This window comes from Schistocerca cancellata, chromosome 9 (assembly GCF_023864275.1).
Source record: "Schistocerca cancellata isolate TAMUIC-IGC-003103 chromosome 9, iqSchCanc2.1, whole genome shotgun sequence".
In the NCBI taxonomy this organism is placed as follows: Eukaryota; Metazoa; Arthropoda; class Insecta; order Orthoptera; family Acrididae; genus Schistocerca; species Schistocerca cancellata.
Genome location: NC_064634.1, coordinates 13,832,232 through 13,859,908, shown reverse-complemented (window position 1 = coordinate 13,859,908; position 27,677 = coordinate 13,832,232). Strand labels below are relative to the sequence as shown.

General features: G+C 41.7%; 1 protein-coding gene across 1 annotated transcript in view; it reads right to left on the bottom strand.

The window, feature by feature from the left end:
- LOC126100676 (cytochrome P450 6k1-like) overlaps positions 1-27,677 on the bottom strand; it is a 124,162-nt gene that overhangs the window by 66,370 nt on the left and 30,115 nt on the right. Inside the window, exon 2 of the mRNA XM_049911294.1 lies at positions 19,747-20,033. Within this exon, the coding sequence (XP_049767251.1) occupies positions 19,747-19,969 (223 nt within the window). The 5' untranslated portion in view covers positions 19,970-20,033. The remainder of the gene's footprint in view (positions 1-19,746; positions 20,034-27,677) is intronic.

Sequence of the window (27,677 nt, the reverse complement as noted above, 5' to 3'; positions counted from 1 at the left end):
GAATTCAGTTGACTTGTACTGCCAGGATAATACTAGAATTTTTTGAACAGGTTTGATGATGGTTCAGTGACTTATTTGTCAAACTTGCAGGGTGTGAATGACAACTGAGTAACATATATTTTAATATCTTTCATAATCTTTGATGCCCAGTGATATCAGTGACAGTTTAAAGATGAAGATGGCTTGTGAAGGCTGTGGACCTCAAAAGGACACCTCATCACAGCCTAACTAAAATTGTTGTTTATATTTCACATATTGTTTGAATTAATTTTATAGTGAGTTTGTAAAAGATCTGATTCTATAAAGTGCATTCTCCATAACATGTAAATAAAATAACTATAATTTTACACTGTTAATATACATGACTCCTTTTCCTGTTTAATAGAAGACTGGAATCACCTGGAAATGCTGGAAAACCAGCTAGGTCAGGGATCATGATAATTATTTGATATATTATGTGATTTACCTACTATGAAATACCCTTCTTGTAACAGTACACATCTACCCTTTGCTGCTCATATAAGGATTATTGTGTATACATGTGTTTTAGTGTAAATGATTCATATCAACTTCCAAAATAAATCAGATATGGGATACACCATATATGAGGGTGAGTCAAATGAAAACCTTAAATATTTTTTTAAATATTATTTATTGAGCAGAAGTGGTTCAAAGCTGTGTCACTTTCCAACATAATCTCCCCCACGCTCAATGCAAGTCCTCCAGCACTTACAAAGTGCATAAATTCCTTTAGAAAAAAATTCTATTGGTAGTCCACGCAACCACTCATACACCACGTGGCATACCTCTTCATCCTCCCATTGCGTCTTTGAGTAGTCCAAACATATAGAAATCACTTGCGTCAAGGTCTGGTGAGTATGGTAGATGAGGAAGACACTCAAAATGCAAGTCTGTGATTGTTGCAACTGTTGTACAGGCAATGTGGGGCCTTGCATTGTCAAGTTGCAAAAGGACACCTGCTGACAGCAATCCACGTCACTTTGATTTGATTGCAGGCTGCAGATGATTTTTTAAGAGATCTGTATATGATGCACTGGTGACATTGGTACCTCTAGGCATGTAATGCTCCAAAATGATGCCTTTTTCATCCCAAAAGAGAGTCAGCATAACCTTCCCTGCTGATGGTTCTGTTCGAAACTTCTTTGGTTTTGGTGATGAGGAATGCCGCTGTTCCTTGCTCGCTCTCTTCATTTCTGGTTGGTGGAAGTGAACCCAGGTTTCATCCCCAGTAATGATTATTGCAAGGAAGCCATCACCTTCTCATTCAAAGCACCGAAGAAGTTCTTTACAAGCATCAACACATCGTTTCTCATTTCAGGAGTCAACTGCCATGGCACCCATCTTGCAGACACTTTGTGAAACTGGAGCACATCATGCACAATGTGGTGTGCTGACCCATGACTAATCTGTAAACATGCTGCAATGTCATTCAGTATCACTCAGTTGTTTTCCTTCACTATGGCTTCAACTACTGCAATGTTCTGTGGAGTCACAACTCGTTGTGCCTGACCTGAATGAGGAGCATCTTCCACTGAAGTCACATGATGTGTGAACTTCCTACTCCATTCGTAGACTTGCTGCTGTGACAAACATGCATCATCATACTGAACCTTCATTCGTCAATGAATTTCAACAGGTTTCACACCTCCACTACGCAAAAATCAAATAACAGAACTCTGTTTCTTCCTGATGCAAGTTGCAAGTGGGGCAGTCATCTTTATACTGATACTGCAACGGTATGTGTGCATCTGCACTATGCTGCCATCTACAGGCCATTCTGCACACTGCTTGAAGCACGCATACCAACTTACAGGATAACGGCGCGAAATTTCGATTTGTTATTACAAATTTAAGGTTTTCATTTGACTCACCCTCGTATGTAGCGAATAAAACCCAACTGCAAATTTCAGAGAAAAAGGTCTCAAGAATATTTTAGCTAAATTAGGTAACAGCATTGGAATAGTTAATTAAATAAGATAGTAGTCATGAAACTGAGTGTAACTGTAATATGAAAGATAAGAAGTTTCCAATTACAAAGACGAAAATTGTAGTCATCACTTTCACTGGTTGAATTTTTTGTATTATTTGTGTGGAATATCTGTCTGATTGTGTTTTCAAACTAAGTGGGTTTGTGCAGCATTTACTATGTTTGGCTCAAGTTTGGGAAAAGTGGGCTCAACTATGTGTCTGGCTATTCCAGTTTAGATTTTCCTAAATCTTTAAAGACAAATGCTGGCATGGTGCCTTTGTAAATAATGAAACCAATTTCCTTCTCTATGCCTGTGCTATCCAAACTTGTGCTCCACCTGTAATGTCTTTGTCATTGCTGGTACAGTAGTGGCCAACCACGCTGGCACTGTGGTGTGTGTTGGTTCATGGTCAGGTCGAAGTCAGGAGGTCAGTGGAGAATCAACCAGAACTCTAGGTAATGCTGACTCCAAGGGTACATTCCTGTCTGACACCTGACGGCAGCATTGAAACAATACTCAAACATGAAATACACTACTGGCCATTAAAATTGCTACACCATGAAGATGACGTGCTACAGACATGAAATTTAACCGACAGGAAGAAGATGCTGTGATATGCAAATGATTAGCTTTTCAGAGCACTCACACAAGGTTGGCGCCGGTGGCAACACCTACAACGTGCTAACACGAGGAAAGTTTCCAACTGATTTCTCATACACAAACAGCAGGTGACCAGCGATGCCTGGTGAAAAGTTGTTGTGATGCCTTGTGTAAAGAGGAGAAATGCGTACCATCACGTTTCCGACTTTGATAAAGGTCGAATTGTAGCCTATTGCAATTGCGGTTTATCGTATCGTGACATTGCTGCTTGCGTTGGTCGACATACAATGACTGTTAGCAGAATATGGAATTGATGGGTTCAGGAGGGTAATACGGAATGCCGTGCTGGATCCCAATGGCCTCGTATCACTAGCAGTCGAGATGAGAGGCATCTTATCCACATGGCTGTAATGGATCGTGCAGCCATGTCTCGATCCCTGAGTCAACAGATGGGGACGTTTGCAAGACAACAACTACCTGCACGAACAGTTCAATGAAGTTTGCAGCAGTATGGACTATCAGCTCAGAGACCGTGGCTGCGGTTACCCTTGACGCTGCATCACAGACAGGAGCACCTGCGATGGTGTACTCAACGACGAACCTGGGTGCACGAATGGCAAAACATCATTTTTTTGGATGAATCCCAGTTCTGTTTACAGCACCATGAGGGTTGCATCTGTGTTTAGCAACATTGCGGTGAACACACATGGGAAGCGTGTATTCGTCATCGCCATACTGGTGTATCACCCGGTGTGATGGTATGGGGTGCCATTGGTTACATGTCTTGGTCACCTCTTCTTTGATGGCACTTTGAACAGTGGAGGTTACATTTTAGATGTGTTACAGAAAATGTTTGACTGCTGCCCTGGCAGCACATTCTCCAGATCTCTGACCAATTGAAAATGTCTTGTCAATGGTGGCTGAGCAACTGGCTCGTCACAATACGCCAGTCACTACTCTTGATGAACTGTGGTATTACACACCATCCAAGCTCTGTTTGACTCAATGCCCAGGCGTATCAAGGCCATTATTTCCAGAGGTGATTGTTCTGGGTACTGATTTCTCAGGATCTATGCACCCAAATTGCATGAAAATGTCATCACGTCTAGTATAATATATTTGTCCAATGAATACTCTTTTATCATCTGAATTTCTTCTTGGTATAGCAATTTTAATGGCCAGCAGTGTATTTATTATCCACAAATTACAACAGTTGAGATATTGACATTCAGGCAGCTCATGCTGGTGGGCAGGAGGAAGCCAGCTGCCACAATATGTGCTGATCAGCATAGGCTTATCACTGGGTGTCTGCACCAACTCAGCTCCGTAATGAACAAGGCCAATGACCCAATGTACTACCATGGGGTTGTGCATGCACAGCAGTAGCTGCACACAGCTTCCAAGAGAAGATGACTGGGGCACCCATGGCCCTGTTTAGACTATTCACGGAAAAAATCAGCCACCGGTAACAGTACCTGCCCTCATAAGCAGATGATGGGGAGCCATGTCAGCTCACCCTTCATCATATGGAAGAGCAGCTGCATGTCCCGTTGGGAATAAGAGACCTGCAGTGTGGAAGGTGGCTACAGTCATAGTTGATCACTCTGCTTGGTCCACAGCAATCGCAGCTGCCCACCATCTGCTTATGAAGGCATGCACTGTTGCCAGTAGTGACACCATATCCAGGTTAAGTCGTTTTACTTTCATTACAGTTGACCACTGCAATGAATTTGTGGCATAGATAGGTCATATCGACCATAGACAACATTTATCTTTGGGACTCAGGTCACTCATCCGAGCCACCACGTTAATCCAGTGTGTTCTTATACCTTGTACTGTGTGCACATGTATGATAGTTGTCAAAATACATGTATGTGCAGATATTTGTATGTGGGGACAGTTTATTCTGTATACCACTATTCATATCCTGTTTCCATACTGGTGACCCTGAAGTTTCTACGTCTTCCGCGACTTCCACGCAGGGTGTTGTAAATCAACAGGTTATGAGCACGCCGCCATGGCCACCTCACCAAATGCTTTGTTCGAAGATTTGGAAGCCCAACTACGACCGCCGGGCCCCTTCAATCCTTCGCCAATGGCCGGCTCTCCATTACTCCATAGTGATTTACAATCTCCAACCACGTTAACCCCAAACTTTGTTCTTCTACAACGGTCGAGTGCTACACCATTAACTCAAACAATGGACTCGGGTTTTGTGTCACCTGACTGTGTTCGCCAGCATGTGAAGTGTGAAGTGGATAATATTCAGAACTGTGTACTTACCAACTGATCGTATTATGTTCAAAGCGATCTACATTCGCACGCATACTTTGACTGTCAACGGGCTGCAACAGCAGTTACTGCCGTGCCATGTGCAATGCCGCCATTTGTGCAAAATGCACCCGGCCACTATCAATCGTGACCTGTTCCAGTTTTGCCTCATTTGCAGACTAACGATTGACATTTTTGTGTGCAAAATTCTCCTTACGCACCCCCCAGATCTGTTGCTCAACTTTTTGACCATGTGGGTTTGAGTACATCTTTCAGCGTTTCACCTTCCAGGGGCATCTTACCACAATGCAGTGATCTTCCACAAGTTCCACCACTGATTTATAGTCTGACACCATGGAGCGTGTTTTCAACGTGCACGGAGAACTCACACTTTTGTCACACGAGTTACCAACCCACCCACTTGCGTGCCCCCACACTCGCAGGGGGCCCCGGTTCCGACCGCTCAGCCACTTGCCTCTCCCATAGCTCTGCCTGTGTCTGCCATGCCGGCCTTCCACATTATTTCTGAGGTGGGCAAATTCAAATCAGTACCTGTAACCTACGGTCCAGTTTACAGGACCACTAGACGTATCGCGCAACTGCTCGTTCCCACAGTACTGACCGTGCCAGCCACGTCATGTCGTGACACATCGTGGACAATGCAACCCGCCATTACTACTGATGTTCTTGCCAGTAACACACCCACGACTACTGTGCCGGCCAGCTGTACGGCCTCTTCTGCCACAGACCAGCCAGTTTCCCAAGGGACACTGAAGCCGCCTTTGTCCCTTCTCCCAGGTCATCTGACGAAGCTGCCAACTTAATAAGAAGACAACCCTGTATCACGGTTTGTGCTTGTCGAGCATCTTTTCGAGTTGCATCAAGTGTCCGACAACAACTCTAAATTCCTGTGTCTCATCATGCACTTCTATGATCACTCAGACTTCATTTGCGATCTACTCCTCTCGCCACCACCTCCACCGAAGTACGATTTCACGAAGAAACGATCATGGAATGACTCGCCTCCTCACCACAAGAATTAATCACCAAGATCTTGTACAAGGAACACCTGAGGGACCGGACTCCATCACAACTCTCGCACCACGTTCGGTTACTTGTGAGTGAACATACCGTGCCAGACGTCACGATGTGGGCAGTGTGGTCTGCCAAATTGCCTACTGACCTACTGATCCACCTGCTACTGCACTCCTTCGAGTCAATCAGCTCTCGTCTCCGCACCACAGACCAACTGTATTCGTTGCTATGGCAACACCAACCAGCTCACCACTCACTGCTAGTTGGCACAACTGCTCCTGCTTACTGGCCATCAGGGCTCACTCCACCTCCGCGCCTTCTACATTGCCTGGGAGTATCCGCTCTCTCTCTCCACTGTCCGAGCACTCCAGGATCGCCCACGCACCATACGTGCTGGTATACGTGCCGGAACAAATCGACGAGGACACTGCCACTGCCACAGTCACCACCACCACCGCATCCGGCTCATCCGTACTGCTGGTACCACAAGATTTTCATCAATAATGCCAAGAAGTGTCGATTACCTTGTCAGCACCCAAACGCCGATCGCAGGACCTAAAAGACGCCAAGTCCCGCAGGGAATCTCACAGGCGTCCTCATACATTGCACTCCGTCCACTCGTCCGCCCAGCTGAGCGGTCTTTCGTACGTGACTGACATTTTGTCACGGCTCGTCTTCCTAGTCAACAGTGGTGCTGACGTGTCTGTCATACTTACATCGATGGCTCCCCTCGCCTTTTCACTGACGAAGTCACTTCTACGAGCTATCGACACATCAACGTTACAAACCTCAGGCTCTGTCAAAGTTATGGGGCACCTATCTCCTTCTATGTGTTTTCCGTGGACTTTCTACATTGCCAACATCGATGAACCGATTCCCGGTATGGATTTTTTGTCCCATTACAAACTCTCTCTGAATGTAGTTCAGGGCTCAGTGCTACACCGTCCCACTAACACTCAGATACTGTGCTCCCGCACTTGTGTTCCACGTTCTGCTTCTCTTGCGACATGTGAGTAGGTACACGAGTGCTCCACCCCCGTGGGCGACATTGTGACCTGCGTCACTAACCTACTGTCAGAATATGACTCGGCGGCACAACTCCGCTGGGAAAATGATGAGCTGAAACAACGAATAGCACACACTTACAATGAGCTCATCGTGGCTCGTACCTCACTGCTGAAACTGTAGCCCACAGTCCCACCACCTAATCATGTTTCTCCCGCAGACACCAACTCGGATGCTCATCAGGTTAGTCCAAAAACATTAATTGCATGTGACAATTCGCGTCTGGTAGACTCTGCATCCCCGGCACACTCGCCACGTTCACTGCAATATGTGCCAGACAGTGCTTCCAATAACAGTCGTGCACGCGATATGACCACGCCCACCACGCGGGCAGCCGCCCTGCATGTTGATAAACATTCCCCCTCTCTCGTGCGCCAGACACGTGACTCGGCAGTCATCACTGTTCCACCCGTGATGCCAACGCCACTTTTGCCCGCTCCAGATACCGTGTGCAAGGTTGACAGCAAACAGTCGTCACACATTCCAACCCACTCTGCGCTGCACACACAGCCGCCCTCTCCAAACATGTGCACGCCATGCTCACATACAAGACATGTGACTTTCATGCTGCCTTTTTGCGCTTGCACTAATGGCTATGCCTCATCACTCACACCAAGACACTGATCAGTCTCATGTGCAGTTCTCAGTTTGTTCCGTCACTGATGGAATGACCCTCCATTAGGCACAAGATTAGATGCCTCAACCCTATTAAGTTGCACGCAGCCCAGCAGCAAATTAATGAAGTTTTGGAGGCAGGTATCCTGCAACCATCAGACAGCAACTGGTCTGCATTGATCCACCTCGTCCTCAAACATGATGGTTCATTCCAAATGTGCGGTGACTACAATCGTTTAAACGCTCATACTGTCATCGACAATTACCCCGTGCCTAACATAAATGATTTCACTCATATGTTATTGGGAGCTACAATCTTCAGTCTTATTGGCTGTGAACATGCCTACCACCAGATTCCCGAAGCGCGGGATGACATCCCTAAAACAGCTATTATCACACCATTTTGTCTGTTCGAATAAAACTTCATGCCATTCAGCCTACAAAATGCGGCACAAACGTGGCAGCGTTTCATTGGCTCCATCTTACGATAGTTCAAGTTTTGCTTCACATATCTGGATGCCATACTCATTTTCAGCAAGTCAGCTGAGGAACATGAAAATCATTTATCCACGGTCTTCCAGATCTTGAACTCCAACGTCGTCAAGGTCAATGGAGAAAAATTACAGTTGCGTCAGCCTTCCATCACTTTCTTGGGTTACACCATCTCAACCGATGGAATAAAGCCTCCCAAATCTCACGAGCATGCCAACACTTTAATGCCACCCCCGGCTACTTACAAAGAACTCCGACGTTTCCTGGGCACAATGAATTACTACCGTCATCACCTGCCTTCTGCCTCTGCGGTGCTGGTCCTGCTGACAGACTCACTTTCGGGTAAACGGACTTCAGGTCTCAAACCCATTCACTGGACTGCACCAATGCTGGAGGCTTTCAATGCATTAAAGACTTCTTTAGCTCACGCCATGACACTCACCCACCCCGACCCCTCGGCCAAGTTGTTCATCACTACGGACGCCAGTGACATCGCAGTGGGAGCGGTACTACAGCAATGCAATACAGACAAGGTTTCTCGTCTTCATGTCTTCTCTAAAAAGCCTATCAAAAGCTCAGGAGAAATACTCCACTTTCGATAGAGAACTCCTTGTGGTCTACGATGCCATCAAACACTTTTGCCCCGACAGGGGGGGTCACTCGTTCTTCATCCTCATGGATCACAAACCATTCGCAGATGCTTTCTGCAACTCCCCTGAGGACCCACCCCCTTGGCGTTTCCGTCACTTTGATCTAGTCTCCCAATTCACAACCAATGTTCACTACATCAAAGGAATGGACAACATCGCCGCAGGTTTTTTTCGCAGATTTCACACATCATTGACTTATCCAACCTGTCTGCCTTACAAGCCTTCGACAAGGAATCTTAAGCACTCCTCACGGACCCTCAAACACCCCTTGTGTTTACCAAAGCTAAAATCCCCAGCATTGTGGACGAGGTGTGGTGCAACTCTTCTACCATTACCTTAAGTCCGTTACTCCCACCCACTCTGCACCGGCAGGCCTTCGACACTCTGCATAACCTCACTCACCCTGGCGTCCGTGCTGCTACATGGCTTGTCTCCGAGCATTTCGTTTGGAAATCTATAAAACGGGACTGTCAGACCTGGGCACACAGCTGCATCCCCTGCCAATGCGACAAAATCGGCTGCCACACCACCCCACCACTGGGCAAGTTCTACATCCCTCCAGGACAAATTCATCATATACATATCTTATCGGTCCTCTTCCACCGTCGTAGGACCACAGCTAACAACTCTCCCGCCAGTCTCCCTCACACCGTGGAGTCCGACAGTGTTTCTCCTCAGGCCACCGTGCTGTTTTGTTCACCTGACGACTCCCCATTGCCTTTCGCGGGTTTCTCAGACGTCACCCTCCACCCCGTGTTCAGGTTTTGCTGCTACCTCATCGACTATGGAGATACCCTCTCCCATAGTCACCCTCCTCTGCAACGTACCCCCACACCATGTGGACGACATTTCAGTTGTCACTCTCGACGACCGAGTTCTCATTCTACTCACAGACACTGTGGCCCCGCCACCCAATGACCAGTTAAACACCAGTGTTGTGCAAGCCGCACCCTCCCGCGTGAGGGCGACGCGACGACAATTTGCGCCTTCATCTCGCCGGACAGCTCTATTATCATCCGGGCTTGCCACACCTACACCCCAGCATCCACTGTTCATCCCACCTGCTCTCGGGCTGGCCGTCGCACTGTGCATCCTTGCTGGCTCGATGACTTTGAGGTGGACCTGCCTCTCGTCACTCTGCCTCCGCACCCTGCCCCGGTTGTGGTGGAGGCCCCAGTTCTGTGTCTATCAGCTCATATGACCACCAACAGCGTTGATACCCCCATGGTCTCTCTGAAGACTCACATGCGGTACTGCGTACTGCAGGGAGGGGGGAGGGGGGGGGGGGGGGGGGGGACTGGCTGTGTGGTGTCGACAGGCCATATCGACCATAGACAACATTAATCTTTGGGACTCAGGTCACTCTTCCATGTTAATTCAGTGTGTTCTTATATCTTGTACTGTGTGCACGTGCATGATGATTGTCAAAATATATGTATGTGCAGGTATCAGTGGGGACAGTTTATTCCATATACCGCTATTCGTATCCTGTTCCCATAAATTAATGTTTCCAACTGTCTTCATTGGCGAAAACAATGTCTTCCAGAGTTTGACTGTGTATTCAGTAACAATTACATGACATGTTTCCTTACCCCCATAATCTATAACACTGCATCAAATTTACCCTCATCCTCAGGCACACATTCCTGAAAGGATTCAGTCTTGATAGCTGGATCAAGAACCTTGCAAACATTTTTCTTCCTTCTTCTCCTCTTCTCTCTCCCCTTCGGAGAAGGCAGCGCTGCAATAAGTGGGGATGAACCTGCATTCTCCAGAAGTAAATCTGTCTGTAATACTTCCGCATCCACAACATTTGCAACACAACTAACATCATACCACTCTCTGATGCATTCTCCATACTATCTACCATAAAATCACTGTCTGCAGTTCCTTTCTGCGCAACACAAAAATCAGTGGCACATATTCTTCCCCATATTTCTGGCCCAGGCTCTACAGTATCAAAACAACAACCATTATCACCGAATGGTGTAGATACTACTGCACTTAAATCAGTGTTACCAACACTCCTAATTACACACTCATTCTGTACTATACCACGCACACTTACACTATGTGATCAAAAGTATCCAGACACCCCCAAAAACATACGCTTTTCTTATTAGGTGCACTGTGCTGCCACCTACTGCCAGGTACTCCATATCAGGAACCTCAGTAGTCATTAGACACCGTGAGAGAGCAGAATGGGGTGCTCCGTGGAACTCATGGACTTCCAACGTGGTCAGGTGATTGGGTGTCTGTATCCGAGATTTCCACACTCCTGAACATCCCTATGTCCACTGTTTTCGATGTGATAGTGAAGTGGAAACGTGAAGGGACATGTACAGCACAAAAAGTGTTCAGGCCGACCTCGTGTGTTGACTGACGGAGACTGCCGACAGTTGAAGAGAGTCGTAATGTGTAATAGGCAGACATCTATCCAGACCATCACACAAGAATTCCAAACTGCATCAGGATCCACTGCAAGTACCATGACAGTTAGGTGGGAGGTGAGAAAACTTGGAGTTCATGGTTGAATGGCTGCTAATAAGCTACACATCACACCAGTAAATGCCAAACAATGCCTCACTTGGTTTAAGGAGTGTAAACATTGGACAATTCAACAGTGGAAAAATGTTGTGTGGAGCGACAAATCATGGTAAACAATGTAGCGATCTGATGGCAGGGCGTGGGTATGGTGAATGTCCAGTGAACATCATCTGCCAGCATGTGCAGTGCCAACAGTAAAATTCGGAGGCGGTGGTGTTATGGTGTGGTCATGTTTTTCATGGAGGGCCCTTGTTGTTTTGTGTGGCACTACCACAGCATAGGCCTACATTCATGTTTTAAGCACCTTCTTGCTTCCCACCATTGAGCAATTTGGGGATGGCGACTGCAGCTTTCAGCATGATCAAGCACCTGTTCATAATGCACAGCCTGTGGCACAGTAATTACATGATGATAACATCCCTGTAATGGATGGCCTGTAATGAATGGCCTGCACAGAGTCCTGACTGAATCCTACAGAACATCTTTGGGATGTTTTGGAATGCTGGCTTTGAGCTAGGCCTCACCGACCGACATCGAACCTCTCCTCAGTCCAGTACTCTGTGAAGACTCGGCTGCCATTCCCCAAGAAACCTTCCAACACCTGATTGAACATACACCTGCGAGAGTGGAAGTTGTCATCAAGGCTAAGTGTGGGCCAACACCATACTGAATGCCAGCATTACCGACAGAGGGCACCACGAACTTGTAAGTGATTTTCAGCCAGGTGACCAGATACTTTTGATCACATAGTGTACTTTGTCTGACACAACAGCTACTTCAGATCCCATATTTTTATTTTGTAACTTCCGCCCAGTATTTTCACATCAAGTAAACTCACAGGAACTTCCACAACCTTTGATTACTGACACCTGTTTTCACTGTCAGCTCCCACCTGAGCACTTTTTCTCTATAATTCCTTCTGCTTGCCCATAATCCTAGCATTCTTTAATGCTGGACAAATACAATTGGTGTTTTCCTCATACCAAGCATCGTATCTCTTCTCCATCTCCGCCAGGGTAGCAAAATGCCAATCTTCTTTCCTCTCCTTTCAACCCTTTTTTCATCCTCTAAAGCTGCCATATCTGTATTCGTGGCTCATACTTTCTTAAACATATTCACGTGTCTGACATGCACCTGAGCTATTTGCATTGCCAAAGCTCCCAACACTTCCTGTGTTTCTGTCTCAGATATGGTTGACCCTCTAACAGTTATATGAAACCCAAAAAATAGCAAGAGAAAACACTTAAATAGAGGTGCAGCCACTTAAATAAACCACTAGCGCAGGCATTTTACAACATAACTTGCAATTCAAATGGCTACTTATAGCTATTGTATCAGTATCACACATTTAAACATAATGAATCATACTGTTTACCTACATTAAAATAAACTGACTGTTCAAAACAGTACAAATTAACGCACATAGTCAGCACTCATATGTATTCATTTCCTTCAGCTTGTACATACAAATACAATCAGACATCTGGCAAAAAAAACCCATTGATTCTCTATGACCCTCATGGAGGATTGGTGGGGGGGGGGGGGGGGGGGGGACGACACCGTGAACAAAAAGACTACATTCACCAATTTGTAGTGCTGGACTGCTAGGTGAGGCTGCAGTAGTGATCCTGGAGCTAACTATACCTCCAATGTAGGCTGCCTTCTAACAGGACAACATCTGATGCCAAAATAGCCGTTGACCAGATGGAAGCTATTTTGGGTGGTGGTTTGAAGTCAGCTACAGGTCAGCTACCGAAAATCCTAGAACTGCCATGAAAACTCTATTGCACACTGAGGAAGTCACAGTATGGGTTGGATTTACCACATCTACCATTATCGGGCCTTTTTTCCTCAAGGAAATGCGTGATTCTTGTTTTGTAACTGCTACCGTGACGGATGAGAGGTACGCCGATATGTTACAGAATCGCATCATCCCCAGCCTGGCTGATAAACACCTGCTGGAACGTACAATGTTTATGCTGGATGGTGCACAACCCCATATTGCTAGACGCATGAAAGATCTCTTGCGCGCATCGTTTGGTGATGATTGTGTGCTCAGCTGCCACTTTCGTCATGCTCGGCCTCCCAGGTCCCCAGACCTCAGACCGTGCGATTATTGGCTTTGGGGTTACCTGAAGTCGCAAGTGTTTCATGATCGACCAACATCTCTAGGGATGCTGAAAGACAACATCCGACACCAATGCCTCACCATAACTCCGGAGATGCTTTACAGTGCTGTTCACAACATTATTCCTCGACTACAGCTATTGTTGATGAATGGTGGTGGACATATTGAGCATTTCCTGTAAAGAACATCATCTTTGCTTTGTCTTACTTTGTTATGCTAATTATTGCTATTCTGGTCAGATGAAGCGCCATATGTCAGACATTTTTTGAACTTTTGTATTTTTTGGTTCTAATAAAACCCCATGTATTCCAAGCATGTGTGTCAATTTGTACCCCTCTATCTACATTATTCTGTGATTTATTCAGTTTTCAAATTTATACTGACTTTTTGATCACCTGGTACATCAATCAAAATGAATAGCATGCTGACTGCATAGCCCCACATTTTTCAGGAGCATATTGGTTGAAAGCCATATTAAGTCATCCAGATTTAGGTTTTTCATGGTTTCCTCAAATTGCTTAAGGCAAATGCCAAAGTGGTTTCTTTCAAAATGGCATGGCCAATTTCCTTCCACAATCTGAGTTAGTGCTCCAACTCAAATGACCTTGTCATTGATGGGGTGTTAAGCCTTAATCTTTATTCATATTATTCATTTATGTTTCTAACAAATCCTTAGAGGTGGGGCTAAATTTGATCTGCTTTTAGAGTGTGTTCAATTAATGTTGCTTTTACAACATGAAAAACAAGATGAAGTTATATTATGCTAACCTGTTATGATCCTCTTATTGCTGGGACCACATATTTTTAAATTTACTCATTTTGATTGCTCCTAATGTGACCCACTCACTGTATCCTAATTTTAGTAATACTTCAAACTTTAATGTACCCTAACCTTTCTCTTGACTGACTGGGAAGGGATGCGTATGCATTCTGATTACCTTTGCAACTTTCCAAGGCCAATTATAAAACTCATTAGAACAATTGCATCACCAACTAGATTGAGATGCTCAATATCTTTAATTGTTGATTGTTCTCTTCTGACTATTTGTTTAGTTTTCTAGCCATGAGAGTGCCTGTACTGAAATTGGTATCAGTGACCACAAGACAGTTGTAGCAAAAAGGATGATTAAAATGCAAAAGGCACTTAAAACTAATTGGAAAATTTACATGTTTAGTAAACTGTATAAAGAGGCAATCATATCATATCTCAAAGAGGAACACAAAACATTTATCTCTGGGTAGAAGCATGCAGAAGAACTATGGCTCAAGTCTAAAAGATAAGTTGACCAAGCACTGGACAGATACCTAATGGAAAAGTTTATGATGGGAGGGACTGTTCATGATATATAGTCATTGTAAAATACTTCAAAAAATCAGTGACTGCTGCATAACAGGCGTAAAGCAAAACATAGGACTACAGTTAGAGAGATGCCAAATTAAATGTCTTCAGCTGTCAAGAAGGCAATGCAAGATGCCTTCAATAACTACTGTAGCAGAATCTTATCACAAGATCTCTCACAAAACCCAAAGAAATTCTGGTCATACATAAGAGCTGTCATAGTCAACAAAGTTAGTGTCTAGACACTCATGGATGACACAGAAATGTGGCACTGAAAAACAAAACAAATCACTAAAATGAAGCGAGGCTCCCGGGCCTGATAAACTTCCAGTCAGATTCTAAACAGAATTTGCAGCTGAGTTAGGTCCTGTTTTAATCATAGTATACATATACCCCTTGAAAAAAAAATTGTACCCAATGACTGAATGAAAGCACAGGTCACACCCATATACAAGAAGGGTAGTAGAAGTGATACACAAAACTACTATCATATATCTTTGACATCCATCTGTCGTAGAGTCATAGAACATATCCTGAGCTCAGACACAACATACATCTTAAACAGAAATGACCTCCTCAATGCCAGCCAGCATAGACTCAAAAATCACCAGTCATGAGAAACCCAATGTGTACTATTCTCAAATGACATCCTGAAAACCATGGATCAAGGCGATCAGGAGATTCAGCACTTGTTGACTTCCAAAAATCATTTGCCTGTGTACCACATTAGTGATTAGTAACCAGAGCAACATTGTATGCTGCATGAAACAAAATTTATGAACAGATTGAGGATTTCTTAGAGAGGATGCAGCCTTTTAACTTGGATTGAGAGTTGTCAACTGAACAGATGTAACATGTAATCTACCCCTCCCAATTTATATTATTATTTTGTACATTAATCCAGAAATAAATTTAATAAATAGTGTCAGATTGCATAATTGATGGAATATTTTGTAATTTCAAATGTTTCTAAAACAAAAAGTAATTTTAACTCTACATAAAGAGCTAGTACATATCAATTGTAACAATGAAATAAAGTAATTTCTTTTTATGGTTTATAGCCTGAAATGTGCGACATTGTGTACAAAATTGTATGAAATTCTTTTAGTAAAAACAGCTGAGATATGGTTTAGTATCCTCAGTTATATCTGTATATAACACAGTGCTCTATAATGAAGTACCATCTCAGAAAAGTTGCACAATATTCACTCAGAGGGAAGAGATTTCGAAGTGATGCATAGATCAGTAACTTGTTTTAAGTGCAGAAATGTAAAATTGTGCACTTCATGAAACACAGGAAGGTAAATTCCTATGGCTATATCATCAGTCATTCACAACTGGAATCATTTGACTCATACAAATACCTGGGTATAACAATTTGTAAGGATATGAAATGGAATGATCACAGGCAGGTGCAGAATTCAGTTCATTAGTAGACAGTTAGTTTTAGGTTCCATAGATCATTTGCATGATTAATCATAATGATGTTGAACAAGTCAGTTTACATTCATGCTGACCATTTACAATTTTTTTAAACAATTCAGATGTGAATTAATAAGTTCTAGCACCATCTTTTACAAATATGGAACTACTTCTATGGATCAGAAGGAGTTGGCAAGGAGAAAGTTTTTCAATTTCTTTTCAGATTTAACTTTGTTGTCAGATGTTTTGTATCACTGAGTAAGTGGTAAAAAGTTTTGGTGGCACCCTTTTGCACCCCTTAAGACAACCTTAATGTGGAATAATTATTGTAATTTCTTTCTTCCAGTATTGTAATAATGTACATCAGCATTCCTTTTTAACTGTAGTGGGGGTTATTTACAACAAACTTTATGAGGAAGTAGAAGCAGTAGTCAAAGTGCCGGACTCTTGCAAGAGACATCTTCTAGGTTACTGTGTAAAGACCTTGCTGTCATACACCCACGCCAACTGCATCTTCATGATAATCATCATCATCATCATCAACAACAACAACACCATCATCATATAACAATATATTATACTCAAAGAATATTTTTGAACAATCAAAACCTTCTTTCTTAAACACGAGTTACAGCAGAATATTATTACATACTACATTACTGAATGAAAATATGAAGAATATGTTAACTTACTGATTTGTCTCTCCCCCACATTTGCAATGATTTGAAGTGCAGATGTGGCTGAACTGAGTTGTTTTAGGAGTTCAAAATGAGGAAATAATTCTCATCAATAGGGACAACAAAAATTTTTGAAATTTCCACCATACTCGTTATTTCCTCACCATGTGTTACATTTATTATTGGTCTAGTATATCTAAGTGTGCAGAACTGAATATGTTGTCTCTTCTGAAATACTTTCAAGGACTTTTTTGTGATTTCTTTTGTTGCTATATGTATGTTTGGACTGATTCAAAGACAAATTACATCTGTGCAAAAGAACTAATTCTGGAGTTGTTGTATATTAGATCGATGGTTAGTCACATATACAGGGTGGGTCAAAAACGACTTTACAAATTTTAAATGATATAGAAATTTATTGAGATAACTTACAGAATCGGCAGATGTGTCATAAGTGCCAGTGTAGTGCACTGTTAAAATGGCTACTTTCACTGGTGCAGAGCACGCTCACAGTGTGTTTTAGTTTCATGAAATGGACATGAGTGAAGATGACCAAGATGGGTTGGTTTACTACCAACAAGATGGTGCATCATCTCATTTCCTCATGGAAGTTCGAGGTTTCCACAATAATTGCTACTCAGGTTGATGGATTAGCTGGGAAGGACCAACAGCATTGCCACCTCACTTCCCAGACTTGACACCACTGGATTTCTTTCTCTGAGATTTCATTTAAGGCTATGTGGATGTTGCTCCCCTGCCGAACAGTTTCACTAATCTGAAAAATTGAGTCTATGCTGCCTTTGCACAAGCTATTCCTGATTTTCTGCAGTGAGTGTGGGGAGAAACTGATTACCGATGCAATGTTTGCTGCACCACAAATGGTAACCATATCTAACCAAAATGACACTTGACACTTTTATGTGAAACTTCAGGTTGTTTGCTACAAAATAACACATCTACCAATTCTGTAAGTTATCTTAATAAACTTCTATATCATTCTAGAGTTGTAAAGCCCTATTTGAATCACCCTGTAGACTAGAAAATGATAGTGGATACAAGACTGAACCTTGTGGAACACCATAAATGATTTCCTAAGGGTCTCTCCTGGCTACATTGGTACAACTATTAGGAAAAACTTTCTGAATTCTTTTTGTTAGATATGATACTGTGCATTGGTCAGCTATACAATCACCTTCATAAAACCTCAGTTTGTCTAGGAGGATATTGTGATTCACAGTCAAATGCCTTAGATGCATCATAGAAAATGTCAACCAGAGTTATTTTGTTATTTAATGCTTCTAAAATTTGGAGAGTGCATGTGTAAATGGCATTTTCAGTTGAGCAACTCTTCTGAAATCCAAACTGCAATGAACTAAGGATATTGTTTTTGCTCATGTAGAATACTATTCTGGAGTACAGAACCTTCTCAGAGATTTTGGAAAATGGTGTCAAGTAAAATGTGACGGTAGTTATTGACTGGATACTGAAAAAACTGCAGTTAGCCTACAAGGAGTTTGCCTACAGATCACCTGTGCACCAATCTCAGAAAATCTCTTAGATATGTGACACCCATATCAAATAACTAACATGGTCAAGGGAGAAAATCACAGAAATGTTGAAAAAGCTGAATTAACTGACATTTGAATAAAGATGCCAGTTATCCTATGGAAGCCTACTTACAAAGTTTCAAGAACCGGTATTTAGTGAAGAGTCTAGATACATTTCTTCATCCCTTTTCATATTGCCCTTATAAGGAGCATGAAGACAAAATTAGACTATGCACAACACACATAGAGGCATTTAAGGAGTTATTCTTCCGGCATTCCATACACTGTTGGAAAGAAAAGAAACGCTAACATGTGGTACAACACAAACTGCTATCTGTCATATATTTCTGCAGATGTGACAAGGTGCTTTATGTTTCAGAAAGATCTATTCTCCCTCTTGAAAGACCATCATCATCTATGGATGACAGTGATGTCTAAAGAATAATTGAGAACCCAATCAATAAACAGTGACTTTCACATGGTATAGTGGTTTCAGAAACTGCCACAAAACATTTTGTAAACAGTGAAGTCATTCCCATCATTCTCTGTTTTTCCATCAGTAGTTGCAGAATTACTCTTACAAATTTCTCATGAGACATCATGAAGCTGACCTACTCTAAGAAAGAGACAAAACAGAAAAATCTACCTTTTTCCAAGCATCATTACCCTAGTTCTGAAACTGTTGATGAAATTCAAGTCATTTATAACAAAATTATCTGCTTATAGATTAAAGGGCAGAAAATTCCTGATAGTTGCATCACATGCAGTGTTCCCCGTAATGCTGCATGACAAGTAGTACTGTACTGTAAACAGGTCTTTGTTGAAAAGATGCAGGTAGCTATTTCATTTGAAAAATATTACTGTAATCAAGTAAATATTAAGCTATCAGCAGAAGATAAACAGCACATATTTAATATAATGAGGAATCAGAAGCTTTTCAATAAGTTCTTTTAATTTACTACATTTAGCAAAGGACTTATAATATCCTTATGTACAGTTATAGATTATTGTTAATACAGTGCACAGCTTAAATTTTTACAGGTTGCCTGTTTTTTGTTAATCTGTATATGTACTTGATCCAAACCTCTGAACGTTCTCCATCATCTGACTATTGAGTTCTAGTGTCCAGACATAGCAGCCATAGCAGCTTCTGTGAATATGTGTGAATGAGTGTATGGAGAAGTACTTTGTCCAAAAGCTTAACATTCTAGCAGTATTTTTCAATATGCCTCTCTGCAACTCAGTGTCTCCTCTATGTGATTGGTAGCACTCTATCCTTTCCACATTGTCGTTCCTGTGTGACAGGCATATTGAGGACAGTAGAGTGCGCAGTGATGACGGTATACGAGATATACGGGCACTGTTACCTATAAGCTGATGCCCGTGTCCACGCTTGTAGCAGTGGTGGAGCAGCTCCCCCATCTGGTAACGGCCCAGTACCACTGGGGCCACATCCCCCACCAATGGCAGAGGACAGTTCATCACGGGGACACCGAGTTGTCGCCAGAACAGTGGACGCCACACCAGTGACAACGCTGCCAGTATCACCATCAGCAGTGCTGACAACCATATTCCCAGTACAGGCAGCATGCTGGAGCAGGTTGTTTGTGGCTGCGTCTGCTCAGCTGTGTGACGAGCCCGAGTCCTCTGGAGTCTGCGTATGTCACACACAAAACATTTCTGTGTAATTACCTTTTCTTTTAATTAACTGTTGACTGTAAATATACGTGATAGCAGTTCATAAATTTCTATCAAGAAGACCTGTGTGTTTGTGAGCAAGTATACCCTGATTTCTAAATTTTGGCTAAAAAGTGGTGTGGAAAAATGTGGCAATGTTTCTGCACAATCAACAGAAAGTTTGTCACATTTGTGACAGTGGGTGAAACATGGATCCATCGTCACACTTCTGGATCCAGGCACCATTAAAACCTTTTAAAAAGTTAGTGAGAGTTCACCAGTGATGACAAAGACTATTTTGCTAGGCTCCCTTGGTATAAGCCAATTACTTGGACACAGGCAGAACATAACTGTAGGCATAACATAATTGGTCTTAATTGTATTTTGTTATGTTTGTGACAACTGTTGACTGAAAAATAATCACAACTGGCATTAAATTAAGTTCTCAAGAACAAGCACAAGGCTCCAATCCATGCAGCAGCAGTCACAAACGCAAAGACACATCAGATGATTAGAATTGTTTCAACTTCTTCTTCTTCTTATTCAGACCTCCTGTGTAACTTGAAATTTTGATTTGCTTGGGAGAGATTTTCATTAAAAGAAGTGTACCCTTCTCCTTTAGGATGCACAAAATGAGAATGCTGCTGGATCAAGCCTGGTTTCTTCAAAGGAATTCATTTAATATTTTGCATTTTTTACGAGTTGTCCATCTATCATTATTTTATTTTCGTTCATTTCCATTGCAGGCACTGTCTGTGAAATATGCTAAAGACCGATTACAGTTAATGCTTATCTTTACTTACATTGTTAATTATTAGTGCAAGTTACTTTTTCCAAGAAGTGTAGCTGCAGTTATGCACAAAATCATCTACATCTATGTCTATATCCAAATTCTGCACATCACTGTGAAGTGCATGGCAGTGGCACTTCCAAGCCAAGTGTATTTATTATTACAGCTTTCTCCCAATCAGTAAACATATGGAACATGGAAAGAATGACTGTTCAAATACCTTTATGCATGCTGTAATTGGCCTAATCTTGTCTCCTTGATTCCTATGGAAGTAGTATGTAAGGAGTCGTAATATATTCCTAGTTTCACCACTTAAATTTGGTTCTTGTAACATTCTAAATAGCCTTTCAAGGGATAGTTTGCATCTCTCTTTAACTCCCCCCTCCCTCCCCCACCCCACCCCCTGCATCTCTGTGACACTATTCTATGAATCAAACACACAAACCTGTGACCATTCTCGCTGCCTCTATTTGTGCACATTTAATATCCCCAGTTAGTCTGATCTGGTATAGGTCCCACACATTTGAGCAATATTCTTAAATGAATGACACAAGTGTTTCATAAAAATTTTATTTGTAGACTAATTGTATTTCTCTAGTATCCTACCAATGAACAGAAGTCTTCCACTCAGTTAATGCAGTTTAAAACAAAACAAGCAAAATTAAATGATATTCAGGCCAGTCATAGAAACCAGGATTTGCAGGAAGCCGTCTGTATGACATTCCTAGGAATGCAACTGGATAAAAATCTATCATGCAGCTCACATATACAATACTTGCAAATAAATTAAATAGCGTAGCATTTGAAATGAGGATATTGTACAATGCTACCAGTATAAGCATAAGAAAAGTAATATATCACAGTTACTTTGCGTCAGTAATATAATATAGGGATTGTATTTCGAGCTAACTCAAATCATGTGTGTCAAGTATGAAAACTTCAGAAAACTATCATTAGAAACTCAATGCACAATGTAGAGCGATAGCCCTAATTTATTTGTAGTAAATCATTTCCAACATGATTAAAACACCAGAAATCAAAATAATTTTATGCTGCCCACCCACCATTTAAAACTTTATGCTCAAACTCCACATTATATGGGTATAATTAATTGAAAGGAAGAGAACTGCTTAGCATAAATTTAGAAGCACTTAAAAAAATGTATGAGAAACTAGTTCTGAAATGTTACTATTTAGTAGAAGAATTCATGAATGACAACCTGCAAATTTGAGAAGGAGGGAGCAAGAACTTAGGACTGTTAATTTTTAAAAGTTTGTTACTTTTGAAGAAAAATTACTAATTGCTCAATTAATTAATTATCAGTACAGTATATTATATTACTGATATTATAAGGAAATTGTAGATCCGTTTTTGTGTTTTGACGAGTCTCCTGTACACAAAGTCAATGAGTCAATGACTTGAAATTGTATGTTACAAGACAATAAACTTCTATTCTATTCTATTTGCCTATACCAGTGATTTTTCTGAACTTGACAAAGTTTCGCTCATGATGTTGAGAGAGCATCTGAATGCTCTTGGCCTTCGCTACACATCTCCCTTGTGGTAGGGAACTGCTAAACTGCTGCCTGTCACTTCTGGTAACTGACCTTTATGCGAAAACCAGTTTGCACACAGTGACCAGTCAATTGGCTCTTCCACCATAGCAGCAGTGATGAGTTTGCAGGTGTTTCATGTGGTCTAGACATTCTTAAAAACACTTTTTTTCCTGAACTGTCCACCCACATTGGTCATTCAAAAGAAACATGCAACATCTGTATGGTGAATGTCGAGCTGTTTAACTGTGTGGCCAGATTGTATCAACCTGTGATAGAGACTGTGGTTATTGATGTATCATTTTCAGACAACATTACAATTGCTTCTGGATTTGAAAATATCAGTAACCAGGCCATTTTCTGAGTGCCAGGGTAGGACTAATTTACAAATTATACTGCATGCCAGGCATTACTCCTCCTGACATCTGCTGAGAAGTAGCTGCAAATTCCAAATGTAAGAAAGTTGGAGGAAATGATTTACACCCACTGGATGCACATATTTCACCAACACCTAGGTTTAAAATCTAGGAAGAGCTTTCTACAGTCAACATCTGTACTGCAGAAATCAGCCAAGGAAACCATAGAGAAACAGTGGTCAGCCAAAAAAGTCATCTCCAAGTAAGGGTTAAAATCAGCAAAATGCTTACCAGACAGATCACATGGAGATCACTAAACAGATGGATGTTGACAAATCTGTGGTCAACCCAATGAAATGAGGATACTTACAATGAAATATATGTCTCAGTGTTCATGCTACCCTGATTCTTGCAATAAGAAATTGTTGAAGGCACCAAGAAAATGCTATAGCAGTTACTCATTTCTGGGCAAAGATTGTATGTATTCAATTATGGGTGAGTGTATATGTATAAATTCATTTTATTCCCTTTCATGAAATTGTAAATTTGTAAAATCCTATGTGTATGTTTCTGACTTTAGTAAATAAGTAAATTTTTGAACACAAAGAAAGTCAGGATTTTAGTTTTGCTACAACTCTCTGTCAGTAGTTTTAAATTCCTACTTTACTTTCCTGATCTGATTAATTAAATAAATTTTTGGACATACCAAAAATCAGAATTTTCATTATGATACAACTCTGTGCAAATAGTTTCAATATTCCTACTTCACTAAGTGGAAGTCTGGAAAGAATCATTAAAATATTTCAAAAAGTAAGGTTCACACTACAGTTTTTCCAAGTTGTAACACACTGACCTTAATTTTCACAGCTATTAAATGTGCACCTCCTGCTATACTATTTCTCATACTTTTTTTTTAACGTTTTGTTGTCTGACTAATGTTACAGGGCTCCTACACCATCTCTGAAAGCAGCCACAATCAATGTTCTTGAAAATACTATGAAATTATAAGACAGAATTGATGGCCAGTACTTGGCTTGAGGAGAAATGTCAGTAGTGCTGATAAACATACATACAAGCACATACACTACCTAACTTTTCGAACTAATAGTTCCTTTCTTGACGAACAGAGAGGGGCAAATTGGGGAAGGTTGAAGAAGAAAGGCACTTCACTCAGACGACGGGTTGAGAGGGACCACCAGTTGTGTGGATGAGGAGAAATCCCTAATCTTTGACCTCCTACTCTCTCTGATACGCCTCTGCCCCTCACTCTTTCATCTTAGTCTCACCACATCCTCACAATAGGTGGGCCCCTCTTGTCCTGGGGTCCAAGTTCCTTTTTAACCTTTCCCAATCTAGCCCTCCCTACTCTCTGAGAAAGGAACTTTTACTTCTGAAAGCTAGGTAGTGTATGTACTTTTATCTGTGTCTTTTGGCACAACTGACACTTCTCCTGAAGATTAGTACTTCCCAACAAATCTTTCTCATAATTTTACAAAATAAATTTTTTACTTTCACCCTCCCTGAGAATGAGTTTCAGATAATAGTTACATTCTTCTACAATGAAACAGTCTTATGATCATACAAGAGAGGGCCACCTTAGAATGTACGTACCCTATTCAGTTTGGTCTTCATCAAACTTCTCACTGTTGCCAAATAGTCACACTCACTACATAGTCTAGTAATTCTAATACTGTAGGGACTCAAAGTTTCTATTGATTTTGGCCTAACCCTGAAACTATAGTTTATCATTCAAAAGAACTAAAGGGTTAGTTGGAACCACTGCAGGTTCTTCTTCTGTATACCCAGGATATGCTGAAGTCCTCAATCTTCCAGTTTTTCCTTCATTTTGATTCGAGCATAATAAGTGCACTACATTTAATTTTTTGTTATTATACATTAGCTACTCCATTCTTTGAGCATACGTTTTTAATCTAATCATCTTATATTGGCTCTGTGACGGACTTCATATTCCAGTGCATAGATATGACGTTCTTAGACTGCCATGCAATCTACATCTGTATCTATACTCTTCAAATCAGTGAGAAGTACATATCAGAGTGTACTTTCCATTGTACCTTATTTTAGGGTTTCTCCCTATTCAGTTTGGTATGCAGCACAAGGCCCCCCCCCCCCCATTCACCCATGAACCATGGACTTTGCCGTTGGTGGAGTGGCTTGCGTGCATCAACGATACAGATAGCCGTACCATAGGTGCAACCACAACGGAGGGGTATCTGTTGAGAGGCCAGACAAACCTGTGGTTCCTGAAGAGGGGCAGCAGCCTTTTCAGTAGTTGCAGGGGCAACAGTCTGGATGATTGACTGATCTGGCCTTGTAACACTAACCAAAACGGCCTTGCTGTGCTGGTACTGCAAATGGCTGAAAGCAAGGGGAAACTACAGCTGTAATTTTTACTGAGGGCATGCAGCTTTACTGTATGGTTAAATGATGATGGCATCCTCTTGGGTAAAATATTCTGGAGGTAAAATAGTGCCCCATTTCGATCTCCGGGCGGGCACTACTCAAGAGGACGTCGTTATCAGGAGAAAGAAAACTGGCGTTCTATGGATCGGAGCGTGGAATGTCAGATCCCTTAATCGGGCAGGTAGGTTAGAAAATTTAAAAAGGGAAATGGATAGGTTAAAGTTAGGTATAGTGGGAATTAGTGAAGTTCGGTGGCAGGAGGAACAAGACTTCTGGTCAGGTGACTACAGGGTTATAAACACAAAGTCAAATAGGGGTAATGCAGGAGTAGGTTTAATAATGAATAAAATAATTGGAGTGTGGCTAAGCTACTACAAACAGCATAGTGAACGCATTGTTGTGGCCAAGATAGACACGAAGCCCACGCTTTACTACAGTAGTACAAGTTTATATGCCAATTAGCTCTGCAGATGACGAAGAAATTTAAGAAATGTATGATGAAATAAAAGAAATTATTCAGGTAGTGAAGGGAGACAAAAATTTAATAGTTATGGGTGACTGGAATCCGAGAGTAGGAAAAGGGAGAGAAGGAAACATAGTAGGTGAATATGGATTGGGGGTAAGAAATGAAAGAGGAAGCCATCTGGTAGAATTTTGCTCAGAGCATAACTTAATCATAGCTAACACTTGGTTCAAGAATCATAAAAGAAAGTTGTATACATGGAAGAAACCTGGAGATACTAAAAGGTATCAGATAGATTATCTAATGGTAAGACAGATATTTAGGAACCAGGTTTTAAATTGTAAGACATTTCCAGGGGCAAATGCGGACTCTGACCACAATCTATTGGTTATGTACTGTAGATTAAAACTGAAGAAATTTCAAAAAGGTGGGAATTTAAGGAGATGGGATCTGGATAAACCGACTAAACCAGAGGTTGTACAGAGTTTCAGGGACAGCATAAGGGAACAATTGACAAGAATGGGGGAAAGAAATACAGTAGAAGAAGAATGGGTAGATCTGAGGGATGAAGTAGTGAAGGCAGCAGAGGATCAAGTAGGTAAAAAGATGAGGGCTAGTAGAAATCCTTGGGTAATAGAAGAAATATTGAATTTAATTGATGACAGGAGAAAATATAAAAATGCAGTAAATGGAGCAGGCAAAAAGGAATACAAACGTCTCAAAAATGAGATCGACAGGAAGTGCAAAATGGCTAAGCAGGGATGGCTAGAGGACAAATGTAATGATGTAGAGGCTTATCTGACTAGGGGTAAGATAGATACTGCCTACAGGAAAATTAGAGACCTTTGGAGAGAAGAGAGCCACTTGTACGAATATCAAGAGCTGAGATGGAAACCCAATTCTAAGCAAAGAAGGGAAAGCAGAAAGGTGGAAGGACTATATAGAGGGTCTATACAAGGGTGATGTACTTGAGGACAATATTATGGAAATGGAAGAGGATGTAGATGAAGATGAAGTGGGAGATACGACACTGCGTGAAGAATTTGACAGAGCACTGAAAGACCTGAGTCGAAACAAGGCCCCGGGAGTAGACAACATTCCATTAGAACTACTGATAGCCTTGGGAGAGCCAGTCCCGACAAAACTCTACCATCTGGTGAGCAAGATATACAAGACAGGCGAAATACCCTCAGACTTCAAGAAGAATATAATAATTCCAATCCCAAAGAAAGCAGGTGTTGACAGATGTGAAAATTACCGAACTATCAGTTTAATAAGTCACAGCTGCAAAATACTAACGCGAATTCTTTACAGATGAATGGAAAAACTGGTAGAAGCTGACCTCGGGGAAGATCAGTTTGGATTCTGTAGAAATGTTGGAACATGTGAGGCAATACTGACCTTACGATTTATCTTAGAAGAAAGATTAAGGAAAGGCAAACCTACGTTTCTAGCATTTGTAGACTTAGAGAAAGCTTTTGACAATGCTGACTGGAATACTCTCTTTCAAATTCTAAAGGTGGCACGGGTAAAATACAGGGAGCGAAAGGCTATTTACAATTTGTACAGAAACCAGATGGCAGTTATAAGAGTCGAGGGGCATGAAAGGGAAGCAGTGGTTGGGAAGGGAGTGAGACAGGGTTGTAGCCTCTCCACGATGTTATTCAATCTGTACATTGAGGAAGCAGTAAACGAAACAAAAGAAAAATGCGGAGTAGGTATTAAAATCCACGGAGAAGAAATAAAAACTTTGAGGTTCGCCGATGACATTGTAATTCTGTCAGAGACAGCAAAGGACTTGGAAGTGCAGTTGAACGGAATGGATAGTGTCTTGAAAGGAGAATATAAGATGAACATCAACAAAAGCAAAACGAGGATAATGGAATGTAGTCGAATTAAGTCGGGTGATGCTGAGGGAATTAGATTAGGAAATGAGACACTTAAAGTAGTAAAGGAGTTTTGCTATTTGGGGATCAAAATAACTGATGATGGTCAAAGTAGAGAGGATATAAAATGTAGACTGGCAATGGCAAGG